The sequence below is a fragment of the Sturnira hondurensis genome, unplaced genomic scaffold (genome assembly GCF_014824575.4).
Source record: "Sturnira hondurensis isolate 20B ecotype Veracruz unplaced genomic scaffold, ASM1482457v3 Scaffold0004136, whole genome shotgun sequence".
NCBI classification, from domain to species: Eukaryota; Metazoa; Chordata; class Mammalia; order Chiroptera; family Phyllostomidae; genus Sturnira; species Sturnira hondurensis.
The window spans coordinates 48,825,963-48,846,120 of NW_028076767.1; the positions used below are offsets into that span (position 1 = coordinate 48,825,963).

The following is a 20,158-nucleotide window of genomic DNA, read 5'->3' on the forward strand; positions in this document are numbered from 1 at the left end:
AAGAATGCATTATCCTTCCTCAAACCTTTAATGGGAAAAGGTACATAAAAATATATATACACATATGACTATATGAATAACAATATTTTACAGCAATAATACCAAATGGGTACTTGACAAAAGCCCCAATTCATCTGCAAATTGGCACCTGGGTCCTGTCCAGTAAAGTATAATATTTTAATATATTTTTGAGTGAAAGTAACTTTTAAAGAACTTATTATATTGTTGTTACTATTCGAATCTCAACTCTCTCATGATCCAGAGTACTTAGCCTTGAGACTTAATTTTTAGGTTTGCAGCAAGGAATGCTCTGCGAATGCAAATGTGAGAAGATAATTGGTTAATGCAGTTATAATATTTCTCTCAAACCTGGATAACAAAGAAATAATACATGTGTTTTCCAAGACAGTCAACTCTGTGGAAGGACTAAGGACTTAGATTCTTACATACTCAAATTTCAGAGCAATTTGTCATAAGCAAATACAATAATTTTTCTAGTACTGAAAGTTTGATCCTATTTTTTATAAGAAAACTAGTACTGCAAAAACAACATTTTTAAGTTGGTAATATGAAAAGAATTGAAAGGCAAACAATTCCTTTCCATGCAATTGTGTGTGCACAAACACAATCTACCCACACCATTCATTTCCAGTTGTGTTTGCAGCATTCACAGAAAGCCCCAAATAATTACTTTCAAATATCACAAAAAGCATCATTTTTTCAAAAGTTCCTTTTTAAATTGCTAAATCCACTATCACATGATATCATCATTTCCTAGGTGCCGAGGTATGCGGTCTCAGGTTTTGTGGCTTAGGGACGACACAGGACATCACAAATCCATCTCTGTTCTTTGAACCACCTCTCTAAATGAGTGTGACATTCCCACAGGTGACCTACTTTTCAGCCATCTCAGCCTGTGCGTGACAGCTGAAAGGCCAGAGTTGGATTTTAAAATGCTCAAAACATGTCAGTCGTACAGAACAATGAAGCAATGATGAGAAATGATTTGGTGGTTTTGAATTACAGTGAGTGGGATTTCCTGCACATTTATAAATGGAATATATGTAATTTATCTTGACTTTCATCAGAAACCTACACAATATGATAGAGATTTCCCACAGTGAAAAACCTAGTAAGAAACAATTATTCAGACATATTCTGTGAGTGTCCCCAACATTGTCAAGTTTATGGATGTCTGACAAATATTTTTCATTGGTTATGTCAATATAAATGTAGAAGACACCAGTTCTCCACAGATGTGCCATTTCTACACACAAAGTGTCTGTGTGCTCTTAATTGTAATTTCAACAAACTGGAAAGCATGGTCTTACCCTCATTCCTTCAAACCGGGATAAGGCTCTCAATGGCCTCAGGGCTCTTAGGGTTCTGAGGGATTTGATGGCACCAAGTTCTGAGTAACCCAAGGCATTTGCAGTTAAGCTGACCAATGAGACCTACAGAAAAAGCAACACAATTTTCTTACTTACAGACAAAAAAGCTTACACAGTACAACCTTGCTCTACGTAATAAACCAGTTCTCAAACTTTTGTGAGCATCACAATTACCTGGAGGGCTTGTGAAAACACGGATGGATCCCTGGCAATCTGATTCAGTAGGTTTGGGATGGGGCCTCTTAATTTGCATTTCTTAAAGTTTCCAGGTGAATCTAATGATGCTGGTCTGTGAACCACACTTTTAGAATCACTACTACAGACTTACAAAAAAAAGAAGAAGCTACGCGTGCTCTCTTTCCAAGATTCTTGACCAAAACATTTTTGTAAATTAAATGTAAAGCAAGAAAAATAATGACATATACATGCAATCTTCATCTACAGATCTGTAAAAGTTTATAATTTCTCATGTTATTTACCAAAACTGAAAGGGAAATTAAAACTCGGTGCAAGTACACTAACAACTATGCAAAACAATGGTGAATCTGAGCATAAAAACATTCAGAAATGATGATTTTGGTTAAGAATTTCTTTATGTTCATGTAGTGTTGACTTAATGCATTTATTATTATGTAGCTATATTAATTACATGATATTTTATTATAAATTTACCAATGTATCATAACCACATACAGAAAATAAAGAAAATGAAAAGTGTAATCTATAAGCTCATTATACAAATAAAAATGGTATAATCTTGTTATATTTTTCCACTGTTTGTAATGTCCAAACATATAGATTTAAAATATTATTTATTGTCATTTTATTGACAGAAAACTTTTGCTATAATTCTTTGTAACTTTATATGTTATATTTAATTGTAGATTTGCTTTAGGCAGATTAGGAAAGATAAAACAGATATTTTCTTCTCTCAAATTCCAACAACTCTCATAGTTTCGTATACATTTTTTTCTTCTGTTTGGTTATTAAAAACCCCATACTGGATTAGACATTGATATTTTTTTCACCTGAAACTGCAAAAAATAATTTTCTCCAATAAAGTGTCTATTTTCTCTTTTGTTAACATGATATATATATTTTATTTATCAAAACCTGTTTTTAATTTTCAAGAAATTATTAAAGTCAACAGAATGTTCCCTTTACCATGCACTATTAAACACAGTGTGCTTTCCTGAAAATTCTAATGTTCTCCTCCTCTATGCTGATGGTGAACATCAATCTACTGCCTCGCCCCATCCCTTCTACATGAACATTATTGTATAACTTGGAATTTAAATATTAATTGGAAATATTAGTTTCCAATATTAATTGGAAACTAAATCAATAATTAAAATTGCACAGAATTTCACTGTTCCATCTATGAAATTATATGCATTTAAATTGGCAAAAAAATATTTTGGAACTTTTTCTCATTGGGAAAATGAAAATTCTCATTCGTATTTGGGCCCCTGCAGAGAGTGTCTGTGCAATCCCTGAAATATATATATTCTAAGCACCATGGCGAGGACCGACATGCATCAGAACCTGCCAGTGGGACAAAACAAGAAAGTGAAGAATACTCACATCCACAATCAGAAAATCTAGCCAGCACCAGGCATTGGTAAAATACATTTGAAAACCATATGCAACCCACTTGAGAAGCATTTCCAGGATGAATATATAAGTGAAAACTTTGTCAGCATATTCTAACATGGTCTTAATGGTTTTTCGCTGCTCAATATATATATCTTCAAAGGCCTGTGAGTAAAACAATCTTATTAAATTTCATTGTCATAAACTGTCTTTCATTGAGCTTATTAGAAAAAAACATGCTGCAAGCCTTTTCTCAGGTGCCCAAGGCTGGAAGGCTTTGTGGTTCCCATAGCAGCATTTTCCTATATAATTATCTCCATGCAAATGACTGCTGACTGGGCATTTCAATCATCAATAAATTTAAATAATTTCTAAATTTTATTATCAGAATACTTCATAAAAGCTTAAAAATGTTGACTGCCAGCTGCTTCTCTTTATAACAGAGAATCACTGCAAGTAGACCTACTTCATTTAATGCAGTCACTGAAATGTACTCTTTCACTATGGCAGATGCAAAGAAAGCAAGGGAGACTGAATTATAACCCCCCCCCCCACCCCCCCACCACACACACACAATCCCGGGCATGCCTAGAAACTCCCTCTCCCATCACTCTGCAGAGCTCTTTGGAATGCGTTGGGGGACTCATTTACAGGAGTCCCTGGGACTTCTGGAATGACAAGACAGTTTATGTAACTCGATCCTCTTACAGGAAAAACTCTGAGGATAACCTGGTGGTTTGGAGTAAGAATAAAGGAAAATTTTCTTTTTCAAAGAAAAGGGGGATCTAGACTTTGGACTAGGGCTTAGCACAAGGGGCTTACAGGGATGTCCAACCTTTTGGCGTCTCTGGACCACACTGGAAGAAGAAGAGTTGTCTTGGGCTACACATTAAATACTTTGTGACATGTAATCACATAAAAGTGTCATAATTTTTAAGTAAATTGTGATTTTGTGTTGGGCTACATTCACAGCCATCCTGGGCCACATGCGGCCTGTGGGCCATGTGTTGGAAAGGCTTTTCAGCTCAATTTATAGCTGAAGGTGGAAGCTGCTCAGAAGCTATTGTGCTACCATATTGATGTACTTTGGTGAGCTTTGCCTGGGTTTACATGGGAACCAAGAGCTACTACTAAGAGCACAAGAGTCACCACTGAGACTTCTCAGTTGCTTTTTTACTTGGCTTAAAAACACAGGGATGACCCTCTTTGTTTTGAATACAAGGTAGGATGCAGGATTCTCAGTCAAATCAAAGGTAAATTTAGAGGCCTCTGGATACAATGCCATATCCTCATATTGAAATCAACTCATCAAACACTACTGACTGATTGAAAAAATAAAAGAAATGCAACCATGTTTGTATCATTGAATGGGAAAAATGGTCACATTGCTTGACAGTGACCAGAGGGGAGAGGGGAGGGAATTTCAGGGGAAAAGGGTGAAGGGTCTGCAGGAATAAATATAAAGGACACATGGACAATAATGGGGGGGCAGGTGGAAATGGGAGGGAGGCGGGGAGGGCTGGGAGGTTGGGCTGAGGTGGGGAAAAAGGCAGAAAACTGTACTTGAATAACAATAAAAAAAAGAAAAAATTTTGACCAAATTGAGCACTCCATTGAATGAAATCAGCTGTAAAATAAGTTTGTCGTGCTTTCGCTTTGCTATCCATCTTTAATTATGCTAGTCTACTATTTATCATTTACTGTGATTGGCACTAGTGAATCAGCATGAACAAAACAGGTGAGTTCCCCGCAGCAGCGGAGTTAACGTTAAGCAGTTCGATAATCCCATATCATGCTTACATAGTCATTCTTAGTAAGAACTGTCTCTGTTTACTGAAAGTCAAAAAGATCCTCTTGTTTTAAAAATTGTATTTATTTATTTGAGGGGAAGAGAGGGAGCAAAGAGGGAGAGAAACATCAGTGCCAGAGATGTCAATTGGTTGCCTCTCACACACCTCCAACTGGGGACCTGGCCCACAACCCAGGCATGTGCCCTGACTGGGAATCAAACTGGCAACTTTTCAGTTTGCAGGCTGGCACTCAGTCCACTGAGCCACACCAGCCAGGGCAAAAGAGATCCTTCTTTAAATATACAAAACCATATGTTATGAGTTGGATTTAATCTGAGGCCTCCTCCAGAACAATAAACTATTGGGTTTATTTATTGAGCCTCTCCAGTTGTGCTGAAAATATTATGTAGTCTCTCATCCCCACCAACAACTTACGGCAAAAACATGCAATAGGGGGTTCATCGAGGGGAAAAGTAAAGGATCTCAGATGAAGGTAAAGGAGCAGGTCACCTACCAGTGCCCCACTGCTGAGCAGAATCATGAAGACAATGAAGGTTTCGAACCAGTTATGCTCCACTATTTTATAGCAAGTTTTTCTCAAGTTCCACCAGAGTTTTCCTTTACCTTCTTCTATGCTTATCTGACAACACTTAAACTTCCGGACACAGTCTAAAATGCATCAAAGAAAACGAAAAAGAGAATAGCCTTTGATTATGCACATTTGTGTTGGTGGGAGACTCATCTACACTACCTGATAGCTTTTATGTAACTTCATTTTTAAGATGGCTTCCACTTATAAAAATAGAAATCACCTATATGGTTTTTAAATCATTCATTCCACAATTTTTTTATGTTAATGGGACTATTACAATGGATTATATTACTTTATAAAAACATAAAAAAACAGAAAGAACTGAAATCACCAAAAGTTGGTATTTCTGTTCTATTATCTATGAATGATTCCATTCATACATGGATATTATGTATATTTAAATTCTAATTAGCTCACTTAATATGATATAAGCATTTTCTTTTTATTATAAGTAAATAGAACATGAAGGCTTTCACAATACTTCTAAATAAGATTTCCAGACTTAGCCAGAATTTATATAACTGTTCCATTGTTACAGACTAATTATGTTGCTTTAATTCTGGCTATTATTAGCAACAATGTAATGAACACCTTTGTGTAATTTGTGGACTACCAGATGAAAGGCTTGTCAACAAATATTTATTGAATACCTGCTATATTCAAGGAATTGTACTGGACAAATTATAATACTAGAATTTGTAAAATACTGCCTTACTATGAAAAGAATGTGCATTTTATTTACTTAAAATTGTCACCAGAGGATATAGTCATTGGTTTTAGAGATAGACGGAGTGAGAGAGAGAGAGAGAAATACTGATGTGAGTAACATTGATAAGTAGCATCCTACATGCATCCCGACTGGGGACTGGACCCACAACCTTTGGTGTACAGGATGATGCTCCTGCCAGCTGAGCCACCTGGCCAGGGCCAAAGTGTGCACTTTAAGCAGGGGAAATTAGCTCACAGGTTGTATAGTTATAAAAAGCAAAAATTATCATAAAATAAATAAGGTATTGTGAAAGTTCATTGGCAAAGGTTAATTTCTGACATCAAGTTTTGCAAAAGTAACGGATATGAGACTGGACTTCAAAGGATGTGTAAGAATCAGTTCTAGTACATGTAGCCTGAAAGGAACACAGAAAGGACAATACAAGTAAAACTGGTTGAGACGGAATTCTGAGAGTTGTGTGATGGAGAGAATAGGAGTCAAGACTAGAAACATACAGGAACCAGTATAAAGGACACATGGACAACAACTAAGGCAAGTAGAAATGGGAGGGAGGAGGGGAGCACTGGGGGGAGGGCTGGGATGGGAGTAAAAGACAGAAAACTGTACTTGAACAATAATTAAATTTAAATTTTTTTTTAAAAGACTAGAAAAATACTTGAAGCCAATATGAAAAAATGACTTGAATGAGTCAGAAAACAAATTTTATGTGCTGTCTAGTGGGGTAAACATTAAAGGATTTTGGGGAGTGTGGGAATTACGAAGATTCACCTGATAAGAACACTGACTTAGAATTGTTTGAGCTTATTTTTAGAATTGGATAGATAGAATAAGATGGAAAAGGACTTAAGAGTCTGAGAGAGACAACTGACCACACATTAAAGAAAGTTGAAGCAAGGGTAATTCATGGTGGTGACAACGGTCAGGACTCAGAAGGTTACAGCTGGGGTGACAGGAACTGGCAGCACATAGACGTTGTGTGGGAGAGAAAGGAGTCGGGAGATCGAACTTTAACCATGACAAAGGGCTCTTGTTCAAGGAATAGAAAAATGGAACACCTCATCTTCACGGAGCATGATATTTTAGTGCGTAGCTATTTATCAGGTGCTGCTTTATAAACTGACTGGCCTGATCATATCATTTGTTTCATTAAAACTCAATGAAGTACTATTAAATATTATTAATTTATCATCTAAGAATGCAAGGCATATTCGTTGTTTCTTTGAGGCCAAGACCCATTTACCACAGCTGTTTCCCAAAGGATTAAGAAGAATTACATGCCCTGAAAATATTCACTGTAATTAATTAAATGAAACGGTAGTTAATTTCCCTCACAAAAGGATCTGAGATGAAAAAACACTGTTTAACAAAAAAAAGACTGGTGTCAGACTAGTGAACGCCAAAATATTAAGAGACCTCTGAGATGGAAGAAAGAAAGGCATGCAAAAGGGCCTGATCCGTGCCTGCTTTATTTTTAAATAAAAATGCTGAAGCAAATAAGACAAACATTTCTAAATCATTAAAATTGATTGGTGGTATTTATGTATTCTCCATTATTATTTGTATAATATTATATTGGTAATACTTCATTCATAAATGCTCATTTCAATCTCATAAAAGGCAAATGTCCTTAGAATCACAATTATTACTATGCATAGATTGTGACTCTAAAATAAGCTAATTGTCTGGGAAAGAGTAATAACTAAGACTACAGACACAATTTTTGTGATGTACCACTTGAATGTTCTGTGAAGTCATAAACTTTTTTTGTAATCAAGTAACTAAACTGAAATGTTTGCAGATTGTTTTAAGAAAATAAAAAAGAGTGGCTTCCCTCAGAATTTACGCTGAAAAAATAGCTCTCCCACTGAAATTATTTTAAAATGGATAATTGATATTTAAATCTTTACTTTTATAATACATTTAAGTGCAAAATCAGTAAGTGCATGCAACACAATCTTCTGTAATAACCTTGAAAGAATCTATTGACATCAACTGTGACTGCTAACATCTGTATAATTGCATTTTTAAAAAATTAGCTTAAAGTTTTAATTAAAACAGTTTTAAAATTCATAAGATAAACATGTATCACCCAAATGACACTTTTTCAGAATTAGTCGTAATAATCTACTAACAATTTGAGACCATAATTATTATTAAAATAAAATTTCCTTCAGAAATTACTATATGGTATTGAATTTGAGATTAAGACACAATAAGAATTATTAAATAGTGGTGTAATTAACTAAAAATGAATTAAAATGAAGTAATTCCCAAGGATTTAAAGAAACATTTCTGTGTCTACAATAGTGGTTTATATAAGAAATGTAAAGATTTTGAACCCTGTGCTTTCACACTACCTTTTTATGACTTTTTATATCATTATTAGTGCATTCCCACACTGAATCTGGATTGGCCAGGTGAACAGGACAGCAGCAAACCTGACACCGGTGGGCACCTGACAAGTCCTTAGCATGTAGGTTTCCTCCTCTTCCTGTTAGCCTTCACCCAGAGAACATCCCCAGGCACGTGTGTGGAGGAAGACATAAGAGCACAATGGAGTTGAGTCACCCCAATTGTCTCATCCAAGGACTCAAACTTGTGAAAGAGCCAAACCATTATCAGCAAAACTATCTGTGGAACTATGATAAAAATACATATATATATTTTTGTATATGCTAAGAAGTTTTGGGAGATTTGATACACAGCATTATTGTTCAAGAGATAACTGATCCATACCTCAAATAACCTTTTAGCTTTCTTCATAAAATCCTCTTCAGATTACTCCAGTGGAATGGTGTGTGTCCCATAATATATAATATGTAGTTACCCATAATATATTTTGGCATTTAATTATCTATTATAATACAGAACTAATAAAAAAACTTTTGACCTTAACAGAAACAGACCATTTAGGGACAATTTCAAATGCATCCTTATCGGTCAGTAACCATCATAATCTGATTAAACAGCAAAAAATAAACTAGGTAATTTTTTTACTTTTACAGTTTTTCTTTTCTTTTATAAAGCTCAATAGAGATCAATATGATTTGATTTGGTTTTCTCTTCTATTAGGTATTCTAGAAGGCCATCAAAAAGCCCAGATAGCAGCATTTCTTAAAGTTGAACAGGATTCACACACACAAAAAAGAATATCTGATTGCATAAATTATATCTTACCTTTTTAAAAAGTCATCTTTGCCTTGATATAGAAAGAGTGAAAGAAACAAATAAACAGGTGTTCGATAGACATGATGATTTAGAAGAGCGCGGAGAGAGCGCCGATGGATAGCTAAGAGAAGTGTAGTGAATGCGTACGCGCTGTTTCTCTTACCTTCTGTAAAACACGCTTCCGGTTCCAGGGATTCTTCAGGTTCAGCCTCAGGCTGCTCTCCCTCTGCGGGAGCTCCTATGTCAACTGTGCTGCCTTCAGATGAACTAGTTGCATTTAGCTTCTGAAAATCAATTCCACAGAAAAGCTTTTAAAATATTTTATTTAATCTATAATATAAAAATTCAAAAGGCGTGCCCTCAAGTCTTCAGGATGCATTTCTTTGATCTGTAGTTTAAGAATATCCTCAACATAATGCCAGTCCGATTTAGTAGAGGTGGGGGGTCACAAGATTAGATACAGCAGCACAGGACATTTTTTTTTCTTTAAAAATATGGTGATAACAACTTCGATAGATTTTTATTAAGCCCATGTATACAGATTCCGAAATAAAATCCTGCAGAGAGCTTATGTAAGCTACCAGCTGTATGGTTGTCTATGATCTTGCTTTTATAAATTAGTTTGCAAATGGCATGGTACGTTATTCTAAAATTGTGACCCAACCAACGAAAGCTGCATAAGTGTATTTTCATGTCAAATGCAGAAAAGATTTGTTCAGATGCACATAAACAGCAACACTCTAAACGTATCCACTTTTCATTGACATGAAAACATTACCTCCAGTTGTTATTAAATATATTCTATAATGTTCTAATTCTGAAAAGAGCAGCACATTGTTAGCTTTTGTAGCAAGAGCTGATATTTTGCATTCTCTTTGGCCAATGCACTCCTGTGTTTCACTGTGCATTTGGAAACTACTTGTTACTCCGGCACTCTTACCTGTTTTGTTGATACAGGCAGAAAGCATTCTTTGGTTGTTGTGTTCCCCTTTAAGTTAAATCAAATACCACCAAAAGAAAGATATACTAGAACCTTGAAAACCTTTTCAAGGTTTTAAACCTTGAAATGCAACCAACTTTAGCCAGGTCGTGTGGTTCATGGATCAGCATAAATGAAGACATCCCAGCCTTTAATCGGGTCTTAAAATGCGGCAGGAATGACACAGGGCCAGGTATGAGTGCCACAGGGAATCAGAGTAGTTTGGGCCACAGCATTCTCGAACCTGTTACAATGTTATTACCATTTATGCATAACATCAGGAAATGGCTGAGCTGATAAGAGCTATATTATAAAGGGGATGAGGTAAGCACATGATAAAATGCATGTTGAAGTATGCTAAACTCATTATAAAACAGATGTTGTAGTCAGCACTAGAAGTAGCCTACTCACATTTGGCCTAAGAATTACATGAATTATCTGAAAATGGTTCCTTTATTGTATGAAAATAATGTTTCTTATATAAAACATTTACTTGACAATTGGTGTTGATAAAGTATTATACTAATAGATGATATGAGATTGAAAGTGCTTTGTCCTTTGTAATTTAACAATACTGATGATAAAAGTGTAAATATCATATACGTCTGCCTTCTTAGAACTTGTTTGGGGATTATTTTTTATTTTAATCAAATTACTTAAATCAAGAATTATAAACAATAAGGTGCTTGTAGGTTGTTGATTTAATTTTCTACTCATCAAAAATATCACCATACTAGACAGATACTCGATTATAATATCTTTGTCAATAAAATTTAAATATATTTTGTTTTAAGATGAAATATCAAAGTGAAATTTATTACAAATATTCTACTTTTTTGACTTTTTCTAATTTATTTTTTATCTTTTATAAGTGTAGCCTTGTTTATATACATAAATGACTAAGCAATGACTTATCTTCTCACCAACCATTCTGACTCACATGAAGTTGTTATGTATTAGGGACTTGAAAATACTGGTCTTATCATTTGAAGGACTTTGAAACATAATATAAATAATCAGAAAAACTGAAGCACGCTCATTTCTGATCTAATTACAGACCACCCACAATAAAAGTGGGAAAACATTGCTTTTAGGGACCAGCATCACACTACAAATACAGATTAGAGGGAGATCTGCAGGTCGGCCCAAGTGAAAAGTGAAGACCCACATTCAGAGTGCCGCACATGCCTCGGCTGGCATCGGTTAATGGCTGCCTGGGAGCCTGCATCAGGGCTGGGAATACTGAAGACCCTTGGTAAATACTGTTTAACAATGAATGAATGGATGGATGGATGGATGAATGGACTTCATAACGTAATAAAGGTTAGCCCTTGACAATGATTTTGAAAAGTCACCAGACAAGTTGTTCCAGGGAATTTTTGTTCAAAATATTCAAATGTTTCCAGAAGATCCTGCAATATTAACTTTTCAATCCTTTCATTTAGCAGTGACTTAGTATTGACAAAGAATTAATAGATGCTTTTTATTGAAGCAATGTACTTATGTCATGTTATTACTTTTTCAAAAGTGCACCATAGAATATTTTATATTTCTAGAAAACATCTCACCAGACTTACTCTTTTGAAGCAAGTATCATTCTTTTGACATCTCTGTACCTCTAGTACCCACCACCAATGTTTGTGCTTAACAGATATTTGTGTGAGGAAATGAATGAATGACTATTAAATGGGCTATTATTCCACCACTAACTTTTTAACTCCTCCCATCTAATTCCTACTTTCCCATTCAAGGGGATACAAATAACATTTTGACTTAAGGTGCAGAGTGACACAAATCCTCCAAGATTCTGAACTGTGTAAATAATGACCAACAACTTTTAGAATTAAGAGTGCTGTCTTGACACCAGGCACCCAGTTTTCTGACCTGAGATGAGTCTATGAAGTAAACTGTGGTTTAACTCTGGAGTTGAGAAAACTACACCAATCATTTTGACAGTGTCTTCTCTCTTTTTGTTCTGTATACATGGATCTACAGTTCCAGCAAGTGAATGGAACCTCTTTAAGGAGAGAAAATCTCATCCTTTTCCATCTTTCTTCTGATGTTGAGCAATACAAGACCTATTTGTCCCACAAATTATTTGAAGACCCTTACTTGGTTTACAAATAAAGGATCTAAGCTGCACATTAATCCTCAACAGCAACCATTTTAGTATCTATTTAGATAAGGAGATTGGGCTTTAATCATCTTGTCAAAAGTCATGATGAGTCAGTAGTTGGATTCTAGATCCTCTGTACCCCATTTTGCCAGGATTTTCTAAAGAATTTTCTTGATGATTAATATGTAAACCCAGTATTTGTTAATTTAAAATAGTACATGTGGTATATAATTAAACAGTGTACATTTAAAATAATTCTTGTGATATTGTTGAGTCCTATGTCTCATGATCATGAACTTAGTATTACTTCAGGTTATATTCATATTCTTATATATATTAGTGTAGAGCAGAGTTAAAGATATACTGGACTATTCCATGAACAAAAGCTTACTTTAAACAATAATCCTAGGAGGTAGGTAGGAAATTCTGATTTATAAAACCTTTTTGACAACCTCAGTTCAGTGACTTAAAAAATCACATGTGGCAAATATCATAATACTATAAAATATGTTGACTAAAGTAGTTAAAATTTGCAAAGTGTCTATGAAAACAAAATGAACCAAATTAAAATATAAAAATCTTCAGTTTCGGATAGGTCAAAATTACAATCAATCCTAACAAAAGTGCAAATTCACCAGGTAGAACTGTCAAACACACATCATTATATGGAACTATTAGTACACACACACTTAAAAATTTGCTCAAATAAAGGTTGCTCGTAATACTTTAATTGAGGCATCATTGACTGCAAATGCCACATAAGTAAAAGATCAAAATACTAACTGGCCAAATATAAAACCAGTTCTATAGTTTCAAGTTCTGTACTTGACAAATTCTCTATTTCCTTTTGGTAGTTTTATATGGTTAAGTTTTCTTTTTATTATCTGAGCTTATGTATGGGCAAACGAGTACACTGAATGATATTATTAGCGTAGCTATTACTTCATTAAAGTATTCATATTTAACAAAATATGAATATACTCCAATGTCAAAATAGAATTGATATCAAATAAGGATAGCAAATTTTTTATTTGCTGTGAATAAATAGCATTGGCTCTCATTTATTTTCAAGTGAAAATATTTAACATTTTTAAGTGAAAAATTTCGTTAAAGGGTTCCTATTATTTAAAATCTGCTGGATTCTTCTAAGAACTGGACAATTACAGTCATAGGAATTAAGCAGAGAAAATCATATTTTCTTAATGATTTAATAAATATTGAGACATAAATATTTCACTATGTATTTTTAAACATATTTTACTTTCAACATCATTGATCAATTATTATTAAACATCAACATGCTAAAATAATGGTCTTTCAGAAAGTAAAAGTATTTGTAAAAATAAATGGAAAAGGAAGAGAAAACATTATTTCCTATTAAGTTTTTCATAGGCACACATGTTTGTTAATATGAAGTTATTTTTAAGAAAATTTAATTATAATATATAATTTATAGTATATACTCTATAGTAAATATAGTATATAATTTATAAAAGGAGTAGTAATTTCTAATCTGGATCAATAAAAATGAGATTTTTTAAACAAAAAGATCATTCAAATACAGATTAAATAAAATATTCCATATTTTACTAAAATTTTGGTTTCCAAGAATGGCAATCCTTTGTTCTACAAGGATTCTAATTTTAATCTGTACTTAAAGAGCTCTGGGTCATTTTACATGAAAGATCTTAACACTGAAACAATGTGAGTGATGCTTTTGCTTGCTTTGGGATAGGCTTAAGGCCAAAGTCACATTTTAGTACTCAAAAAGAATTGGAGTTACCTTCTTGATAAGGAAGATGGAAAAACCAATGGTATTATTATTATGGTACCACATTATCCAAAAAATCTTTTATTCTTTATAACAAATACATTTTAAATTTTTCTGATGTTTAAATTGCAGAATCTGAAACCTTTTCCTTGGGATGGCAAAAGTCACCCTTATAACATACCCCTCAGCAGATTACCAGTGCCCTAAAAGGCACACATATTTTTGGCTCATTTTGTTCTTATAGACTATTTAGAGCTATTTTTCTCTCTTAATCACTACCCCACTGGAAAACTTTCCCTGGCGTTCTCTAGGACGAAATCAGAGGTGGGTTTCTATTGGACCCATACCACCATTGCTTACTCAAAACTTCTCTGCACGTATCTTTCCCCTTCGCCCTCTTAAGTATTAGAACTCAGTATGTATGCTCTTTTAGGAGGTATGGAGGTTTCCCAAAGGAGGATCAGAGACCTATTAGAGAAAACTGGAAACTGTAATAACGTGAGAATCGAGATTAAATGAAGTCAATTTAAATCAGTTCCTATTTAGTTTGTATTTTCTACACTTAACTGAAGCCAAACCTTCTCTCCCTCATACATCTTTCTACAAAGTAACTTGGAAAATGGGACACTCAGAGAATAAGGAGACTGATCTTATCTCTTTTCAAGAGAGTGGGATAAACAAGCCATTGTCCCAAAAAGTTAAATAATGTGCTTTTCTGAAACATTAATACATAATAGGAAAAATAAATTTTCCAGTCTTTGTATATATGTGTTTCATTGCCAGCAATTATAACCCATAGGTCTCATTATATATATAATTCCTTCAATATATGAGGCATTATCTAGAGTCCCAATGACTGAATATTTTGTTCCAAAGTATGAGAAAATGCTCCAAGAATGGCATGATCACTGCTCCTTCCAAAGAAGCAAATATTCTTATGGTAGGGTTTTTTATAGTTTCGAAGACAGAAGGAGAAGAAACTGCATCTCAGTGACAAAGTATTTATAGTCTGGAAAAAATAATTAAATTAGATCGAGTAATTTGGTTAGCATATTTTAGTGCAAAAATGTGATTTCAACATCAGGAAATGAAAAAAATCCACCAAATGGATCTCACAGAACAGTTTTATACTCATTTCCAGAGTCACATGACAAGGGAGTTTCCTTCTTTTAAAAAACTCCAAAAGAGCAAAAGCTCACAGCGATTCTCTTCCTATATAGACATCTGTGGTGCATGACCATTAAAACAATGTTCTCTAGGAGAAATCTTCCCAGCAGGTCTGGAAAAAATAGAGGACAGACACTTACACAAAGGACTGAGAAGAACAAGATAAAGAAATTGGATTCTAGAGCTATCTTCAGAATGAAAACTACCTATGAGACTTTTCTTTAATTTATTTGGTGTACAAAAGAACATGTTTCTTTTTCTTTAAGTCTTAGGAGTTTTAGGATAAACAAGAGAATCTCCAAAGGGATCATACTCTAAATGCAAAATACTTCTGGTCAATTGCTAAATAAAGCAATGCCATTTTCTCTAAAATGAAGCAGATAAAAATTATACCCATGCTGCTAGCAGCCAAAACATAAACATTCCAATTCATTTACATTATTATAAATATAAATATCCTTTAGAAAGTTTGCACATGAATAAAAGATGGTATTAATTTATAGATTATCCTTAGGAAAATGCAATGACACTGAACAAAAAAAATTACTAACAAAGTACAGTCATTGAGCCTCTATTAAAAAAGGCTAATTGAAAAATAAATTTAAAAGGGGAGAATGGCAAGAAAAAGCTTTTCTGCAGGAGTCTTCTAAAGAGCATCTACATTTCTCCTTTAGGCTCTTAGCATGTTCAAAACTCTGTAACGTTAAACGGAAATTAAATATCCATAAAGGCATGCATTTTTACCTTACACTCAATGTAATTTCTATTAAAAATCAGTTTTTCAAAGTTGGGTTGCCAGACTTGCCTGACCATGCTTTATGACTCAGCATAAGAGCAGCTGTGCATGTTTTTATTTTACTGCCAATGGATGGGCAAGGAATGTAGCTGAGTAACATGCAGGCCAGTCATATTTCATTTAGAAATTGATTATATTTATATATGTACAACTTGCTTGGGTAACCTGGGTAAAAGTGGTGGCACGAGCCTCTGGCTGGTTAAAAAACACCCGAGCTGCACTCTTGATGGCTCCAGCTTGGGTTTACCCCTGTGAGAAGTAAGAATGGTAAGCAGTGAAGGTCACCATATTGCACTAGTAAATTTCAGTTCCAAAAATCATTCAAGCATGCCTGTAACATCATTGAAATTCTCAAGAAAACTCAACCATTCAAAGTCACAAAGTATAAAAGGAATTACATTAAATAGAGTAAAAATAACATAGGAGTTAAAACATACTTGATTATGACATGAATTTAAAGTGAAATACTCTAGACAATCTACAGAACTATCAAAGAATTGCACAAATTCGGCAAAGACAAAATAGAAGAGAATTTAGCTCAAACTCCTAAACAACTTCTGCATCCACTGGGTTAATCTACCTTATAAAAAAGAAGTCATTTAGGCATTTCAAACATTAAACACTGCTCCACTTTTTTCTTTCAATGTTTCTGACCACCTAGCAAAGAATATCAATAGTCCCTCATACCATTTCTTACAACTCTACAGTGATATTTAATAGCATAATCCCATCTCACCAGTTAAGAAGAGGACCAGATGAAAGTAACTTGAGGACAGAACACTAAAAAATTTCTTTATGTTGGGAATATTTTAAATTTTGATAGTTTCAATTCTATTTTGTTTTCTAGCATTAGAGCAACCAGATAAAATGAGAAAAGTTTAAAATCTGCACATATTCCCATTCTAAACTACTATATTGCCCTAATCTTTTATTAGTTTATGAGCTTATATTTAGGAAGTTTGAGATAAAGCCATAATTGAAAATGTCTGCAAATAATAAATGTTAACAACCAAGTAACATTTTCTAGGGTGGGAGGAATTGAAAGGACTCTACGGCTGAAGCAGTGAAATAATTCTATTTACAATGGGAAGATCAGTTTTCTGTTACCAATTCCAAAGTACTGGCTTCATATATATTATTTTGGAGAACTTAAACAGAAAACAGCTATCAAACATAATGGTTTGAGGTGAAGCAAAATACATGGTCTTTTGAAGAAGACGCAGGCTTTAAAATTTCTGAATGAAGAAGACACAATGTCAAATTAACTACATCTCAAAACATACCAAACAGCCAAAGTTTAAACTGAGTGGTGGCTTTGACATTTGATTTTTTTGTAATTTATGCTACCTTAAAATTAAACATACATAAAAAATGGACTTCCCTTACAATAAGGGAAATACTAACTGTCAGGAACAATGTCAAAACAACAAAAGGGAGATGTATATAAAAATTTCATGACCCAGTTTTATTTCTAGGGACATATAATACCAGAAATTAGGTCCTGCCCTTTCAGCATGGCCCCAGCAACTATGTTCATCCAAAATTTTATTAACACATCTTAACATACTCAATTTTAAAATAAAGGTCTTGTTAGTATACACTTGAGTTCAATTAATGACAGCAATTCTTTGCTCCAGGCTATAAGGTTTTAAAATATTCCCCTTAAATTTCATCAGTTATTTTGTGAAGCTAGTAGCTTTAGCCTTATTACTTATATATTAATTTTAGTGCCTACACTTAAACTTTCCCTGAATTTATGCTTAACGTCTACTTCTACCTAATCACTGAATTACTACCTATCTTATAAACAAGAAAGAATGGAAAATAGCATATTCTTCAGTAATTTCATAGAACAGTACTGACCTTCAAGGAGTACTGACTGACATATCTAAGGTTCCCTTCTTAGGGATATATTTTTGCTCATAATTTTGTTACCCAATCCCTAATTATTGTGACTTTGTTACACTACTTAAATTTTATCCATTAGTGCTTCAAACTCCCCCAAATCATCTTTCTTAGAATGAGAATAATAATAGAGGTATTTATCTTCTTTGTCAATCAATTAAAACAACAAAAAAAGTACAAATCTTTGGCTTTGGTTGTTACCCAAGTTTTAGTTACTGGGAAAACTAACTATTTTCGTATAGTTAAACTACTAAACACTAAGAATTTTAATTCCTTCTTATGATTACCCCCAACTCTGTGCTTATTAACCTATACACAAACGAAAACCATACTCACTTTGGTACTCATACTCTTCTGATAAATCAAAGAATGCTTTCAATTACCAAGACTCGTAGTTGGTAAATTCACAATTTTACATTCTGTAATATATTATGGCTTTTTGTTTAAGACATCCTGTACTGGGCTGAGTAGGGTTAAAAATATTTTCAGCATAATTCCTCATCACTATATTTACTTCCTTAAAAAATAATTTACTTCAAAAACCATGAAATTACATATAAATGTCAAGTCAAGATTCCAATCAGATTTGCAATGAATAAGTATGTGTGTGCAAACTAAATAAGATCACATACTCTCATGAAGTATTTAATAAGAGCCAAGAATGTAGCAAAATCAGAATTGGAACCACCCTCTTGCCAAGCATTTTTTTTAGTTCAGATGAAAAAACCACCATTGTGGGAGAATTATAAGGAAGAAGGTAGACAGTCTGAGGCATTTTCACAAATCTCAAATTATATTTAAATACTTAGACAATTCATATTCATCTGCATAGTAACATTATCAATAATTCAAAATAGTAAATACTTGAAAAATTAATCACCATGCTATTTGTGTAGCTATATTTTAATCTATCAATTCATCACCAACTTTCCATAGAAAACATATCAGTAGATAATTCTCATTTTCTTATAGAAATATAGAATGTTAAAATAGTCTGACAGACTGACAGTGTAAAGCATAATAACAAAATATCTTTTTTTCTTTAAAAGTATTCCTACCTCTTTGCTTTCCTCCATATCTGACTCACTGCTGAACTCTTCAGTGTTTAAGTTTTCAAAGTCAGACTCTCCAACAGCAATGGGCACAGTCACAGTGAGGCTGGGGTTGTTTATGAAGGACATGTAATCACTTTCATCCACGACATATTTTTCCACACTGCTGCCTATGCCACTGGTAGTCCCATTCCCATCCTTGAGATAATTGAGGTCTTTGCCTATTTCTATGGTGGTGTGGTTAGAGACACAGCTGTCTTTCTTGTTGTTTAGATCTTCAAGAGGTTTAATTTCATCTAAAGCTTTTTGCTTTCTAACAAAGGCTTTCTGAATAAATTCATGTATTTTTCTTTTAACATAATCGATTCCTTTCTGCATCCTCCCCACAGCAATCTGGAGATTGTTCATTTCATTGTCATCATCAGTGGCCGCAAGGTTGTCAGAGCTGAAGGAGCTCAGAAGCAAGGCCAGGAAGAGGTTCAGGACCTAGAACACAGGAGAAAACCGCGTGACCAAGCACTCCATGTTTTCCAAAGTTATTCTGAAACTTCATTTTTTGGTGATAGGTATTATTCTGTAGCTCATAACAAATTATCCTGGAAAAAAGTGAATGAAATAAAGACCTGGCTAATATCAAATGATTCTATTAACATTATTTCCCTTTTAGTGATTGCAAAATTATTGCAACCATTGTTGTAGAATGTATCTTTATCAAGTTTCATTCTAGAGAAGAAATCTTAGTTATTTAGAAAATAGTACATTGAGAAAGAAAAGAAAGTTTTACTTGGGATCCTAGGTAATTTGCCCATCTGGATTTTCCAGGATAATAATAACTTATTACAATTTTATACTTAAAACCAGAGGAGATTTCAGTATATTTAAATTATTTAATTTTTATATTTACTAACTTTTCTACCTAGACAACTTGCCAGATTAAGAAAAATATACTTTCGCCCTGGCTAGTGTCGCTCAGTGGATTGAGCGTGGGCCTGCGAAACAAAGGATCGTGGTTCGACTCCCAGTCAGGGCACATGCCTGGGTTGCAGGCCAGTTCCCAGCAGGGGACGCACGAGAGGCAACCATACATTGATATTTCTCTCCCTCTCTC

At 34.0% G+C, this 20,158-nt stretch overlaps 1 protein-coding gene across 1 annotated transcript in view; it reads right to left on the bottom strand.

The window, feature by feature from the left end:
• The window catches only part of SCN2A (sodium voltage-gated channel alpha subunit 2), a 144,558-nt gene that overhangs the window by 17,850 nt on the left and 106,550 nt on the right, over nucleotides 1-20,158 (bottom strand). The window contains exons 17-21 of the mRNA XM_037044560.1: nucleotides 19,057-19,536; nucleotides 9,428-9,548; nucleotides 5,289-5,443; nucleotides 2,976-3,149; nucleotides 1,332-1,454 (exon numbers count right to left, since the gene is read on the bottom strand). Coding sequence (XP_036900455.1) covers nucleotides 1,332-1,454; nucleotides 2,976-3,149; nucleotides 5,289-5,443; nucleotides 9,428-9,548; nucleotides 19,057-19,536 — 1,053 coding nt within the window. The remainder of the gene's footprint in view (nucleotides 1-1,331; nucleotides 1,455-2,975; nucleotides 3,150-5,288; nucleotides 5,444-9,427; nucleotides 9,549-19,056; nucleotides 19,537-20,158) is intronic.